Raw genomic sequence first — 14,972 nt, 5'->3', positions numbered from 1 at the left:
TGTTATAATTTGAAATAAAAGAAAAATGGTTGAACTGGTGTATACTTGAATGTGTTCAAATATAATTTTACCCTTGAATACCATGACAGAGAATGGAGTAAGGTAAAGTCCATTCTGAATAAATCTAAATGAAAGTCTGAGTGTATGGCTATGATGCATAGTAATAAACTTCCATTTATACTGCATCTCCAGCATCTGGTTTTGATTTTATTATGTAATATGAACATAACATTTAATACAGAGTGGTCATAAAGTTTGTGTGCAAAATGATAAAGAAGAAATTTATGTTAAGTAGAATGATCATAAATCTTTTAAAAAATGCATTCTAGCATTTTCAAGCCACCTGGGGAAAAAATCAGAACCTTAATAAGTGAATAATAAAGGAGACTCTTAAACTAAAAATTGTGCACAGTGAACTAAATAAAATTATTACGTAAAATAAACTGACCTGAGAAGTACATTACTTATTTTAAGTCAAATAAAAAAATGTAATAAATTTTGGGTAGTACTTTAAAGTTAAACTCCACATGAAGTCTGATGCTCTTGCTTTTCCTTTTCTGGACTTCTCCCTATTGTTACCGTCTTACACTGACAGGGCTGGCAGTGAATGGGAAGGCAACACAGAAACCACAAATCTTTAAAGCCAAACTGAATAAGTACAATATGTTACATTTCATAAATTCTGGTGTAGCAAAAACTTTAGGAGCTCTTCTATGGCAAAGTTTGGAGTAGGAACATAATAGATTAATGAACCATTTATCCATAACATATGATGTGGAAAGAACCTGTGGTTTGTTTTCAGAATATGAATAGATTTAGGTATTCAGACAAGGAGATTTATATATAAACACATATTATATATAAATAATCAGGATACAGATTGACATATCAGTATTTATCAGCAGTTCTTTCCACATACATATATAACACTACACTTTCAGATCAAGATCAGCAGGCATTTTAAGCATAAAATTCATGTTAGCAAGGGGATTTCCTCTTTCAAACAGTTTTAAAACTTGCACGATATATTTGGGAAATCTTGTCCAGAATATGAATGGCAGATTTAATAAAACCGAAATATCGCATTTGACCTACAACACATGGACTCTCTATAATCTGGACTATAATTTGAACCATGCTATAGAAATACACTAAATTCCTTGTGAAAATTAAATACCTTAAAAAAGCAGTTAAAGTCAATTTCTATATTACTGTTATTCCACTCAATATAATTTGTACTGAGATTAACACTGTTGTTATAAAGCAATATTATGATACTCTTCATATGATTTAGCAATGTTTTTCTTATTCTTTAGGAGACAACAAATGAAAGTTATATAGTGGATATCATCAATTATAATCTTTAGAAAGCAGAAAGAACCTGCAAATAGGGCTGTAATCCTTTTTTTTAAATTATCAAATGGAAAAACAACAACAACAACAACAACAAAAAAAAAACTGGGAGAAAGGTCTTTATTCAAATACTTTTAGTATAACGTTAGGAGAAGTCCTCCTTCCAAAAAAACCCACCGACACTACATTTCATTTAAAAAAAAAAAAAGGAAGAGAAAATCAAATAAAGCCCCTGTGAGTATTTCTAGTTCCATTTTCAGGCAGCCTCAGAATAGTAAATACTTTAATAGTATCTTCATAAAGGATACTTTTTAGATACTTATTTTTTTAATTAAAATCTCAACTGTCTATTATACTTGTAATGTTGGAGTTGCTTTTATTAAAAAAAAAAAAAAACAATATAATCAGCTTAAAATAAATTTATTGTACAATACAAAAAGTAAGCATACTGGAAAATAAAGGTACATTATTAAATATACAAAGCAAATGAAAGAAAGCTAAACAACACAAATGTTTTAATCCAAACACTAAGATAAAATGCACAACATTTAAGCTGAAAACAAAGTATTTCAGGAGGAATATGCATTTCAAATGAAATGTTAATGATGCCAAAAAAATAAAAAATAAAAAGAAGAAAGAAAATCAAATACTCTATCTATTGTAAATGCTTGAATATCAAGAATCAATAATGATAAAACATTAAACCCAACAATACTGGGTATTTTTCAAGAATTATATTTTATAAATTATTAAGAATACTGAAGGAATCAAAATATGTCCTTAAAACTGGCAAAGTATTTCTTTTTAAGTTTGAGGGCCTATTCACAGTATCTTACCCTTTTCTTCCATTTATTCCTTCCTGTAAAAATGTCTGGACGCCCACTGTTAACATCTCTAAATACAGTAGCTTAGATAATCCTACTTCATTTTTAAATGTGCATTTAAGCCTTATCAACAGTAAGTGCTACAAATTAACAACCTAATTTTGAAATCAAGACAAATATGCACACCAATCTTCATTTTATAAAGTAAAATAATAAAACAGTAAAATGTAACAATTTAGAGTATAGGGGGAAGAAATAATTCCTTTTTTTCAATTAAGGCATTCAACTGCCCAAAATACATACAAATGGCCGGGTGGAACTAACACAAATGTGTAGCAGTTGTAAGGCCTCAAGAAGCATCCAGTTACCATCTGCATCTGAACATTAGAAGAACACTGAAGCAAGCATAAAAGCCTTGTTAAAATTCTCTGAAACTTAATATTTAATTATTTAAATGTATAAATTTAATACTTAAGTTAGCCCAAAAGGCTTTTGACCAGCACCTCTGGGAACAAACTTCTTTTCCTAATATCATAGCTCCCAAACTCAAGATACTGAGATTTTTCTATATCTGTATTTGTACCAGTTACCTACATTCCTCAGAGAAATCTTTTATATTACAGTATATTTAATTTTATAGACTTTGCCCTATGACATAAATGCCATCAATCCTAAGAAATTAAGTTTTCCTTCTAAACTCCCCTCTACCAAATTTACAAGTTTAAAAATTGACTGAAAAACAAACATACTTGAAACAAGTGGGCAAAACCAGAGCGGTATATGGAAGAAGGAAGAAGTGTGAATAGGTCCCACAAGATTTTACAATCATTTTGCCAAGATAAACTTTAAATATTATAATTACTTGATATCCTGTTGTATAGAACCCATACCTCTCTTAAAACAAGTTTTGATTCTCAATATTGCATTTTTATAAATGAACAAAAGGATTCAGATCTGAAATACTTTAGTATACTTACTACCTTCAAAGTAAATTCATTTCCTAAGTACTATAAAGAGTCCAAATAAAACAAACTTTATGAGATGTTATAATTTATCACAAAAGAAGTATTCATTAGCATTTATGAAATTATTAGGATAATAAAATCTTAAAAGCTAAAAACCAAGATTTGCCATTCATATTTAAATATAACATAAAAAAAGTTACGTAGATAATATGAAAATAAAATAGTTTAGCTGAACATTTTACTTTAAGACACTCACTGCTTCTCATTCTGAGTAACTAACCATTATAGCTTTTTAACAATGAAACATGTCAGTATCTCACATCTGAAATTCTTTGGCTGGAATGTTTTAGTAACGTAAGACACTCCTGTACATGACAATTCTGACAGAACATGGGAGTTGCAAAGTAAAAAAGAAGACATATTTAAAAGTGTTTGATAAAATTTTAAATAAAGTCTGACAAATGTAAAGCCAATCTATCATTAAAAATGGCATAAATGTAAACTTAAGCTAATTTTATACTACTGCTATTTTTAAATAAAATAATTTGAGGTTCATTATTTTGGCTTTTTCATTTTGTATTTAGCAAAGAAGTATTTTCTATTGCCACTGTAGATAACATGTCAGTTTTAAAACTGAAAAAAAAATTAATGAGTTTTTGTGGGAGGTTTTAAAACTAAGAAATTACAACTTTCTGTTACCATTTTAAAATGAGATTATCTGACTATATGAAATTTCAATAACATAAAAGAGGTTTTAAAGAAACCTTTCCTTTCTTTATTTTTTAAAAATAAAGTAAATTTGCTTTATTTACTTGTAAGTATTTTTTTAAAGACCAATAAATGAACTTTTAATCTACTATCTTTACACAAAGATTAAAAGGAAAAAAGAAAAGCTTTATGGCTCTAGCACCCAAGGTTGAGAACACAAAAAACTCAATAAATATTTATAGTTTGCAAGAATAGCTAAAGATGTTTGAAAGGTTAAGGGAAGAAACATTCTGAAACTAGAACCCATTTCTTTAGCTTTTCTCTCCCAGACTTTCCATTCTATACACTACAGTTGTAGAGATGTCCTCATTTGACTCAGGTGACACTTTTTTCCATACTGTCTCTTTTAAAGCAAGTTCTTGTTGGAGACTTTCATAGTCCAATGGTCCAAAGGAATGCTAGTTGTTCAAGCAACATACATAATTTATTAGTGCACTTGAGTGAAGAAAGGTCCAAGCTATAAAATGGTATTTTTCAATGAATGTTATTAAAATCTGTTAACATTTTCAATCACTCCACCTGACATTTTGTTCCACGTTACTTGTGTCAACTCCCATTTATGGAAGTTTCTATTCTGTTGGCTGTGCATAATTCTCATATATTATCATAAGTTATTTTGATTGGAACTTGTAAAAATTTAGTTTGGTACCAAAGAAAATTTGCTCAATATGCATTAAAAATAATTTTCTATTTATAAGAACTGCATATTATCTTCATATCTAAGTAATTTTACTATAAACATTTTCCATGTGGGATGCAAAAAAACTAAATCAAAATCTTGACACAAGTGCCTTGGTCAGTGATAGATCAAAAAAGTTAAGTTCTGACTCTTAATACTAGCTCTAGAAAAAGAATACACATGTACAAGGGTATGAAGCCAAACATACTGATAATAAACAAGTAGTACTTTATGAGGAATACTGCATTAAATACTCTTTCTAGAAAAGCTGTTACATCTACAGTGACTTATTAGGCTTCATAAGGTGTTTCACCAATATTATCTCTTTCTCATTTACATATCCATCCACATATTAGGTAAGGAGTTAAACTCTCATAAGAATTTAAAAAAAGATTTTGTTTTAATTCGATTTATAGCACACAGAATTTTCCAATGTCTTTTTTAACAGAATCAAATCTAAAAATTCTGCTAAAAACAGCAGAAAATGGGAAAACCCTGCCAGTAGGCTAATCAGTTCCAACTTACGTTCTAAAACAGCAATATTTAGTATCTATGTACTAGTGATCTAGGATAAAAATGTCGATTTGTTTACCCTCATTTGTGATTAGCAAAGACATGAGGCCATTAAATAGTAGGTTTAGGTTTTATTTAAACAGACAAATCTCATTTTCTCTCAAAAAAAATTACATAATTATCTAAATAGGAATTTTGCTTACCCTTTGATCACCACCTTCTCTTCGAGGATCAAGTTTTTTTGCAAAGTGTCTCAAATTATCATAGTTATGGAAATTACACAGAGAAACAAGATCCTGTAAATAGTTATAAAGAGAAGGTATAAGAAACTGGTTATTCATTGGCTACACCTAGTCATATTATTATAAACTATGTTTATAGCATCCTGCTTAGAAATCAGCACTGCATACTAATAAAGCTGCATGATGCGTCAAGACTGAGATCAGAGTAAAATGTGGACCTACTTGCTAAGATGACCCTAGAGCTCAGCCACTCAAATCGCCTAACTTTTACCTTCTATAAAATGAGATTTATTTATAATAAGAGGCCACAGGAAATACTTCTTCTATCAAATAACTATAAAGCACCTTATAAACATATTCTATTATAATTTACATTCATATGCAAGCCAATGTCATACTTGAGTTTTTGTAAAATATAAAAGACTAAAAAATAAACCAGAGTTTTGAGTATAGTACTTCATATGAACTCCAGAAACCAATAAATGTAAATAAAACCAGAAGCTGAAATACTAGCAAGAATTAGTTTACAACAAAATATTGAACTATAGTAACACTTTCTAAAAAAAATTTATCTTTTTTATTTGCAGTAATTTCCTCAAAAAAAAAAAAAAAAAAAAACTAAAGGTAGTAAATGGATAAATACATTCAACCACGAAAATTAAAAGAGATACAATAAACTACAATAATTCTTAAAATATGTCAGATTTTAAATTACTTCTCTAAGTTTAGTATCTTTGGGGGGGGTGCTTTTGAAAACTAAGCATAACCATGAAAATTAAAACAGAAGCATCAAACAAATGATGTAATTTTCCGTGACAATAATTAAAAGCGAGCTATCTGGTAAAAACAACCTGAAGCTCCTCTAGGAAGATTTCCATAGCTATCTAGTAACTGGTAAGCTGGCAGACAGAGTGCCAAGAGTCAATAAACTACGAAAAATGGGCTAAAGTAAAAAGAATCATTGAATAACTCAACTTATATGATCATTATTTTCATTAAGAAAATATGCTTACATGACAGAAGTGAATTCCCTTCACACTGTTGCCCATCTTGTCCAGAGGAGGAGACCAGCACATCATGCCCATGACATTGGGGACAACTAAAAGAATGCCCCCAGCAACTCCGGATTTTGCCGGAAGACCAACCTGAAAATAATTCAATACAATAAGCATTTACGTAAACATTTTAAAGTAAGAAACATTATGTTCAACAATAGAGAAACTGGCTTAAAAATTATGATATATATACCCATACAATAGGATTCAAAATTAAAAGTATTATAGATAAATATTTTTGACATGTTTTGTAACATAGTAATTAAAAAAGACAGTTATAAAACAGTTTGGGATAGATTTGATACAGAAAAATTTTTGAAAGATATGCTCCAAGGAATTAAAGTAGTTCCATCTAAACTGTGGAGCTATGGATATTTTTATTATATTCTTCTTGACTGTTTATCAAATTGTTCTAAAATAAACTTATATTGTTTTTAAATATAAAAAGTTATTTTTCAAAAATATCTCACAACTAGAAAACAATGATAAATTATATCTTAAAAGATTTTCTATGGTATACTGTCAGGGAAATGTCACAAGAATAGAGATAAAATGGAAATTTAAGCTAATCCTTTTCCATCACTTCTCAGCCTTTTGGCTAAGATGAAGTGCAAATTAATCCTCTTCAAAAGAATATAAGTTTATGTTAAATAAAATTTGACAATTGTGATAAAAGAAAAAATTAATGTCATTAGGGTAGTGTTCATTAATTGCTTACTAACATTCAGATATTAAGTACCTCTTAATCAAGAAGTACACCAATAAAATACTCTTGAACCGAATTAATAAGCACGTGAACAAAAAACAACCTGAATCAGATTTACCAATTTACAAGAAAAACAAAGGACGATGCAATCAACCAAAGACATATGCAACAAAAGACATATGCAATCAACAAAACATACACTATATTATAGGGAACCACACAGGGTAAGCGATGCAGTTTTTTCAACCCAAAATAACAAGAAATTAAGGGAAGTGATGAGAAGATCTGTCGATCAAGTGAAAAGGGGGAAAAATCAATTATAATGCATTGTCTTTATTTGTACCCCAAGTCAAACAAACTGTAAAGTAATATAATAAAAATTAATAAAATAATCCCGTGACTCTGAACACTGGCTAAATATTTTGATATTAAATTTAAAATTAAAGTTTTGATATGAATATTTAAGTTTTTAATACATAATAATGGTACTGTTATGTTTTGTTATGAATCATCATTATTTAGAATTACTTACTATAATATGGTAAGAGTATTATATACCTTATCATCATAGGTATACATACAGATGAAATAAGACTGGTCATATATTCATAATTACTGGAGCTAAGTGGTGGGTCCATTAAATGCATCTCTCTATTTTTATGTTTGAAAATTTCCAAGATAAAATTTTTACATGTGGATGTGAGACAGTCTCACTCTGTTGTCCTGGATAGAGTGCTGTGGCATCATAGCTCATAGTAGCTTCAATCTCCTAAGTAGTTTTTCTAGAGACAGGGTCTTGTTTTGGCTCAGGCTGGTCTTGAACTCCTGAGCTCAGGTAATCCACCACCTCAACCTCCCAGAATGCTAAGGTTACATACAGGTGTGAACCACTGTACCCAGCCAAAAAAAATTTTTTTAGAAAGACATTATGACTTGATACAAGGCAGAATGAAGTAAGAAAAGTCTATACATTTCACAAGTGGCAAATGCACAACCGAGCTTAAAAAATACTATTTTAAATAGTATTATAAAAATTATAATACTATTAGTAAAATGTATTAAAGTTAAGTTTTAACTTTAATACACTTTAAATCCTTGAAAAATCTACGGTTGCAACCAAATAAACATTGCATCTTTGCACTCTTTCTGAATTTAAGGAATTCTTGAGGAATATTATGACCATAATGCTAAACATAAACAGGAAGTAGAGTCTATATTAACCTTGTACATTGGAATGCCTTAAAATCAGAAGTAATGAAGTCTTATAAATTAAATTTTCAAGTTATTAGGAACATCTGGTTGACTGTACAATTCTATTCCTTTATAATTCTGTAACAGATTAACCTTGAAAACAAGCCTCTCTCACAAAAATTAATGTAGGCTTTGGAAGCAAAGTTCAAACTGAGTTTAAAAGAACCAGTTCAGACTAGTTTCTTGCCAGAGAAAATTAAGATTAAACAATTACTTACATGGAAAGCAAACTGCCCTGAGAAATCATACATGCCACAGGAATGCATCAAACTCAGTGTATTTCGAACTGCTTCAGGGCTCAGTACTCTTTCACCAGTAATTGGGCAGAAACCACCATTAGCCAATGTTGCAGCCATCACACTGGCTGACTCACAAGTCACTTCAATGGAGCATAGCTAAAACAAAGAAAAACAAAATTCTAAACAATTTAGGCTCATATTACTTTTAGTATTACAGGCTGACTTCTAAATAATCTATTTTATCTGGTATTTCATAAATGTGAAATATTTCTTGCAAAGAGATGATTTTAATATAACTTGATGACATTCCAAAGTTTTTTGTTGTTGTTTGTAATAGCTCACTCTTGGTAACAGGTGATTCTCCTGCCTCAGCCTCCTGAGCAGCTGGGACTATAGGTCTGCACCACCACACCTGGCTAAATTTTTGGGGGTTTGTAGAGATGGTGTCAAACTCTTGCTCAGGCTGGTCTTCAACTCCTGATCTCAAGCAATTCTCCTGTCTTGGCTTCCCAAGGTGCCAGGATTATGGGCAGGAACCACTGCATGCCCAGCCCCCAAAGATTTTAATTGACCAAAGTTTTAGCCCTTTTAAGATTTATCCTAATTTGCCTAAAGTTATTCAGTCTTTTAATGAAATAAGCAGGCCATTTTATTAAAAATAAAACGTTGAAGGCACTAAGATCTGTTATTGCCCCACGTAGTAATATTCAAATTTGCTTAAACACTAATACTGTCTGTGTAATACACAAGCATAATTATTTTTCACTTGATGGAAAAAAATAAGCCATGATATATTTTTAACATGAAGTGTCATACATCAGCTTTATGAATAGATATCATCTACATAAGAATTTACCATTTTAAGAAAGAAATGCTGAAATGCCTCGTAATTTACCCATATCAAAGCTCACCATACTCATTTATATAGCAAAGTGCAAAGAACAAAGGAGAAGAAAAATTTAAGACAATACTTTCTTGGTTGCTGTGTGAGCCTAAACCAAAATGTTGCCTAGTAGACCATTTTTTAACATTTATTTGATATTTACTATGTTGAATATATCATAATGAATGAAAAGAGAACTAAAGTTTAGGCACTCTAGAATAAAATTTCTGCATTTAAATATATGATCAAAATAATGGATGTAGTTTACCATACCAAACCCAAATTTACTCATAAAACAGAAATAACAAATTCTTCCAAATTTTATTTTTAATTAACAGAGAGAGAGAGGGGAGAGAGAAAGAAAGCATGGAGGGAGAGAAGGAAAAACTGGGTCCTCAAATTTTCCTCAAACTCCAAAATCTGCAAGAGGCAAAAAGGGTGTTGGAAATAGCAACAAAGAAAACTAACTACAATGACTTGAAATGCCGGACTTTTACTTTTGCCCATTCATAGTAGAATCTCTTCCCTGTTTCTACAAAACTACAGAATCTAACTTACTATATTACTCCAGATAGCAAAAAATTATGAGAAGGTTGATTTAATTATGAAAGACTTTCTAAAAGAAACTAACATTTAAATTCTAATGATTTCCTAATTTATACTTAATATTAATTGGAATTTGCTTAAAATAAGGCAATATATTCCTAATTTGACAAATACCAACTTAAGAGTACATTTCTGAAAACTCAATGACTGTTCAATTAGATATAGCCTTTTCCCAAAAAAGTTAGTATTGTTTCTATGGCTGTCTCTTGATTTTTCTCCTGAAGTATAAAAATTCACAGTAGAATAATAATGATACTAAATTTCATATAATACTTCATAGTAACAGAGGTATCTCATATCATCTCATGTTATCATCAATGTACACTGGCATCTACTACAGGCAAACTGGGGATAGGTGAGTATAATTAGGCCACACGGCCAATAAGTGGCCAGGCTAGACTCTGAATTTTATACTGATAGTCTGGATTCCCAATTCCTTTTTCACATTAAGCAGATGACCAACTGTGACCTGCACTTCCATCAAAATCTTCATTATCAACCTCTCTTATACATTCCCCAAGATTACTGAAAGGTTAAAACTAAAGCACCTTCAAATGTTAGGTTAAAAAGGTTAAAATTAAAGTACCTTCAAACTAAACTTGAAATTAATTAACAATAATGTAGCCTACCACACAGCTTCATCTTACAGCCCCATCAGTGGCACCAATGGTGTAAAATCTCTAATGATAAACTGAACTGAAAATGTGGAGGGCAGGGAGCAATCGCCAGGAAGGCTATCCTAAATTGAGTTCTGCAGAACTGGACTGAACTGCAGAAATGGACTAAACTTGTGGTTCTCAACCTTCCTAATGCCGCAGCCCTTTAATACAGTTCCTGTGGGTCACGATCCTGAGAACTGGTGGACTAAACAATACTCTCCTAGCACCCAGTTAAGCCAGGACAGAGTTAACAAGCAAAAAAATTAACAAAAGATACCAAATCAGCTGAGAAACTGACACTTTAAAATGCTGAATATGAGACCTAACAAATAGCTTCTCCCAAACAAAATTTAAAAGCTAAGAAAATAGAGCTCAGTTTGTAATTAAGAGAAGCCAAATTCTGAAACTGTACATTATTTTTGATATTATTTAAATATACTGTTTTCAGAAAAATTTCTTCCATGTTACGTTTTGAGGTATGCCTTTTTCAGAGACATGGACATCGGGCAGCTTTTCATGAAGATATTATTTAAAAGTCAATGGAAAATCAATTTTCTCGTGGCCTAGAAACAAGAATTCAGAGATACCCGTATTTTGCAAAATAAGACACACCCATCTGTATATAGTGTTTAATATGCAATTAAATTACCTGGAAATAGAAGTCTAATATACCAACCATGTCTGTGCCTTCTGGAAAACACTGAAAAAATAGAAAGGCATTTAAAAATACATGCACACAAGAAAAAAAAAATGAAATAATGTGAAGATCAAATTTACACAAATGTTTCATTTTCACTGAGAATGAAATAGTGTATAACCTATAAATGAGTACGAGTATGAGCGTGAAATAATAAAGAACGATAAAGCAAAATTACATCATAATATCATGTAAGTTTCTAGATACTAGTTCAACTGACAAGGATTAGTAATTAATAAACTGTATTTGGGGCGGCGCCTGTGGCTCAAGGAGTAGGGCACCGGTCCCATATGCCGAAGGTGGCGGGTTCAAATCCAGCCCCAGCCAAAAAAAAAAACACAAAAAAATAAAAAATAAATAAAAAAAAAAAAAAAAGAAAATTAACCATTTATTGGGGCGGTGCCTGTGGCTCAGTGAGTAGGGCACCGGTCCCATATACCAGAGGTGGCGGGTTCAAACCCTGCCCCAGCCAAAAACTGCAAAACAAAACAAAATAAATAAATAAATAAATAAAATATATAGAACAAAATGTTAAAAAAAATAAATAAAATAAACTGTATTTGGCCAGCCACTTATTAAAAAATAAATAAATAAATAAGGGTGGTGAACACTAAGGCATTATAGTTTAAAAAAAAATAGACTAACTCTCAAAATTTGCATTAATAAAATTAAATATTAATTTTTTGTTTTTTGTTTTTTTTTTTTTTTTTTTTTTTTTTGAGACAGAGCCTCAAGCTGTCACCCTGGGTAGAGTGCCATGGCATCACAGCTCACAGCAACCTCAAACTCCTGGGCTTAAGTTTAAGTGATTCTATTGCCTCAGCCTCCAGAGTAGCTGGGACTACAGGGGCCCACAACGCCCAGCTATTTTTTTTTGGTTGTAGTTGTCATTGTTGTTTGGCAGGCCGGGGCTGGATTTGAACCCACCAGCTTTGGTGTATTTGGCTGGCGCCTCAGCCACTTACAGGCACTGAGCCTAAATATTAAATATTAATGCCAAATATTAATAATTAATGCTGCCAGATACAAATAATTTAACAATATTAACAATTTGATAATCTGGACTCCAGAATGCTTTGCAAAGACTTCTGCATCTTAAACAGTAATAAGTAGTTGTTTAAAGGCTATTGTTGAATGCAAAGCATTTATCTTCATATATTTTATTAGATAAAAAACAATGTGAAATAGAAACAAAAATTAAAAACCTTCTTTTCTTTTAAGTAATATCCTATTGCAAAATTTCGGTCTCCACTTTCTCTTTCAGACTGAAACCTGGAAGAAAAAAACACAATTGCTTGATTTACTTACTTTCTGTAGAAGTGTGATTATTCTTTCGTTAATTTGTACAAATTAGCAAAGTACAGCATTAAGAACACTGAACCACGATTCAGGAAAGCTGAGTTCAAGTCTCAATTAAGTGATAATTCTTTCAGTCTTAACTCTCTCAGCTGTAAAATGACTGAAATGAACTCAGGCCCTTTCTAGTCTTCCTGCTTTGTGAACAAAAAAGCTAATTTTAAAATTCTCAAATATTCCACCATTAAAATGCACTGAAAAACTTCAGAATCCTCTTGCTTCCTGAAAGTACAAAACACGGTCAATTCCAACTGAAGAGAATAACAGAAATTTTATGGAGAGAGGGGACACATGAATCTTCAGGATTCACTGGAGTAACAGGGTTCAGAGGAAAGCCTAGGGCCTAGGTATTGGCAAATTCCACACAGTATGAATGATTATAAATGATTATAAGGTGGGACTCCACTGAAGTAGCAAATATTCTGATGTATCTGGGGGAAAGGGTGCGTGGAGAAGAGTGGAGAAACACCAAACTAACAAAGGAGACTGGGATCAAATTATTGAGGACAATAAATGCCAAAGAATGCAATGGCTCCGGACTGTCCACAAAACAAAAGCTTGAAGCCTTTTAAACAAGTTACCTTGTCAGATCTTCATTTTAGAAGGATTTATTAAGATAAGTCTGATATCAGTTTGTAAAAGGGAAAAAAGAAAGGATAACTGATACATCAGGAGACTACTAGAATAAGATCTATTGAAAGCCTGAATTAGATGGTGGTTATGATCAAACTGTGAGCCACTGGATAAACCTTCCAACCAGATGGGAAAGAGGAGAGACTGATGTAAAGACTGATTGGTACAAAGCCTGAATTTCCAACAAAGCCTACTGAGAGGATGATAATATTAACTAACATAGAGATCTCTAAAGCAAAGAGCAGTTTGGAAAAAAAAGAGAATGAGTTCTGACTGAGACAGAGACAGATTTAATTTGCAGTACATGTGAGAATCAACCTGCAAGTGTCCCCAAGGCTGCTGACAGTACAGGAATTGTGGTGACACTGTATTACTGAGGTGTACAGACCCTTCTAACTCTGTATTTTCACATTTCTATGGTCAGAAAAACAAAGGATATGGAAAAATTCTTGTCTACCTACCATACTTAAAATATCAACATAGTATAGACAAAGAACTAACTTTTTAACAATTATCACAGTGCCTGGCACACAGTTCAGTTCACCAAAATTTCAAGTGCTTATTATCTGCCAGCTAACTGGGATACAGAAATAACTGAAAGATGCAACACTCTATCCAGGTCCTAAGAAGGTCAGAGCCTAGTAGTAGTTAGGAGGCAAAAAGAGACCATGGAATCAGTTCAATAAAATATGGTAATATGAGAACATGGAAGATGAGGTTCATGGAAAACTTGCTGGAAAAGATACTTAAGCTGATGAAATAATGTCAGTAAGGCATTAAGCCTGGAAATATTTGCTCCTGAAATGTGATGCAGTAAATGCAAAATAACAATAAAACAGTAGTTAGTATTTATTTAAAACTGTCTAACAGGGTGGCACCTGTGGTTCAAAGGAGGTGCCATATGCCAGAGGTGGCGGGTTCAAACTCAGCCCCAGCCAAAAAAAAAAAACGAACAAAACTGTCTAACATAACTTTTCTAAACACAAAGAAACAATCAGACAAATGCAAAATAACAATAAAACAGTAGTTAGTATTTATGTTAAAACTGTCTAACATAATTTTTCTAATCATAAAGAAACAATCAGACAAATTCAAAATGGGGAACACCCACTACAGCCCACAGGCCAGATCTGGCCTGCTACATGTTTTCATAAATATTTTTGGAACACACCTCATATTGTCTATGGCTGCTTTCCTACAATACTAAAACTAGGAAACTGAATTGTTGCAACAGAGACCAACCACATGGCCCATGAGCCTAAAATATTTACTGTGGTTCTTCAAAGAAAAAGTCAGTCAATCTCTGCTCTCTAAAACAAGTGGCTCACATTCTTCAAAAGAAGCCATTTAATAAAAATCATTAAAAGCAAGGGGACTATTCTAAATAAACAGATAGTAATAACAATGCAATGTATGAACCTTGATCAGTTCCTGAATTAAAAAAATAAAAGCTGCAAAAATCATCTGAGGGACACGTTGGGGGACATTTTCATATTGATTAAGGTCATGGTGTTTTAAAATTAAACATGTTAAGTATGTTAGT

General features: G+C 31.7%; 1 protein-coding gene across 6 annotated transcripts in view; it reads right to left on the bottom strand.

Moving 5' to 3' along the window:
• Positions 1–14,972, bottom strand: part of GLS (glutaminase) — an 83,094-nt gene that overhangs the window by 27,561 nt on the left and 40,561 nt on the right. For 4 of the 6 annotated variants that reach the window (XM_053598328.1, XM_053598332.1, XM_053598333.1 and 1 more), the window contains 5 exons: positions 12,646–12,712; positions 11,393–11,443; positions 8,575–8,751; positions 6,358–6,489; positions 5,306–5,398 (listed from right to left, as the gene is read on the bottom strand). In XM_053598328.1, coding sequence (XP_053454303.1) covers positions 5,306–5,398; positions 6,358–6,489; positions 8,575–8,751; positions 11,393–11,443; positions 12,646–12,712 — 520 coding nt within the window. Of the gene's footprint in view, positions 1–1,757; positions 4,368–5,305; positions 5,399–6,357; positions 6,490–8,574; positions 8,752–11,392; positions 11,444–12,645; positions 12,713–14,972 lie in introns of those variants that run through there. The other 2 variants (XM_053598330.1, XM_053598329.1) reach the window with 2 other exon arrangements.

This window comes from Nycticebus coucang, chromosome 7 (assembly GCF_027406575.1).
Source record: "Nycticebus coucang isolate mNycCou1 chromosome 7, mNycCou1.pri, whole genome shotgun sequence".
In the NCBI taxonomy this organism is placed as follows: domain Eukaryota; kingdom Metazoa; phylum Chordata; class Mammalia; order Primates; family Lorisidae; genus Nycticebus; species Nycticebus coucang.
This window is presented reverse-complemented; position numbering and strand designations above follow the sequence as displayed.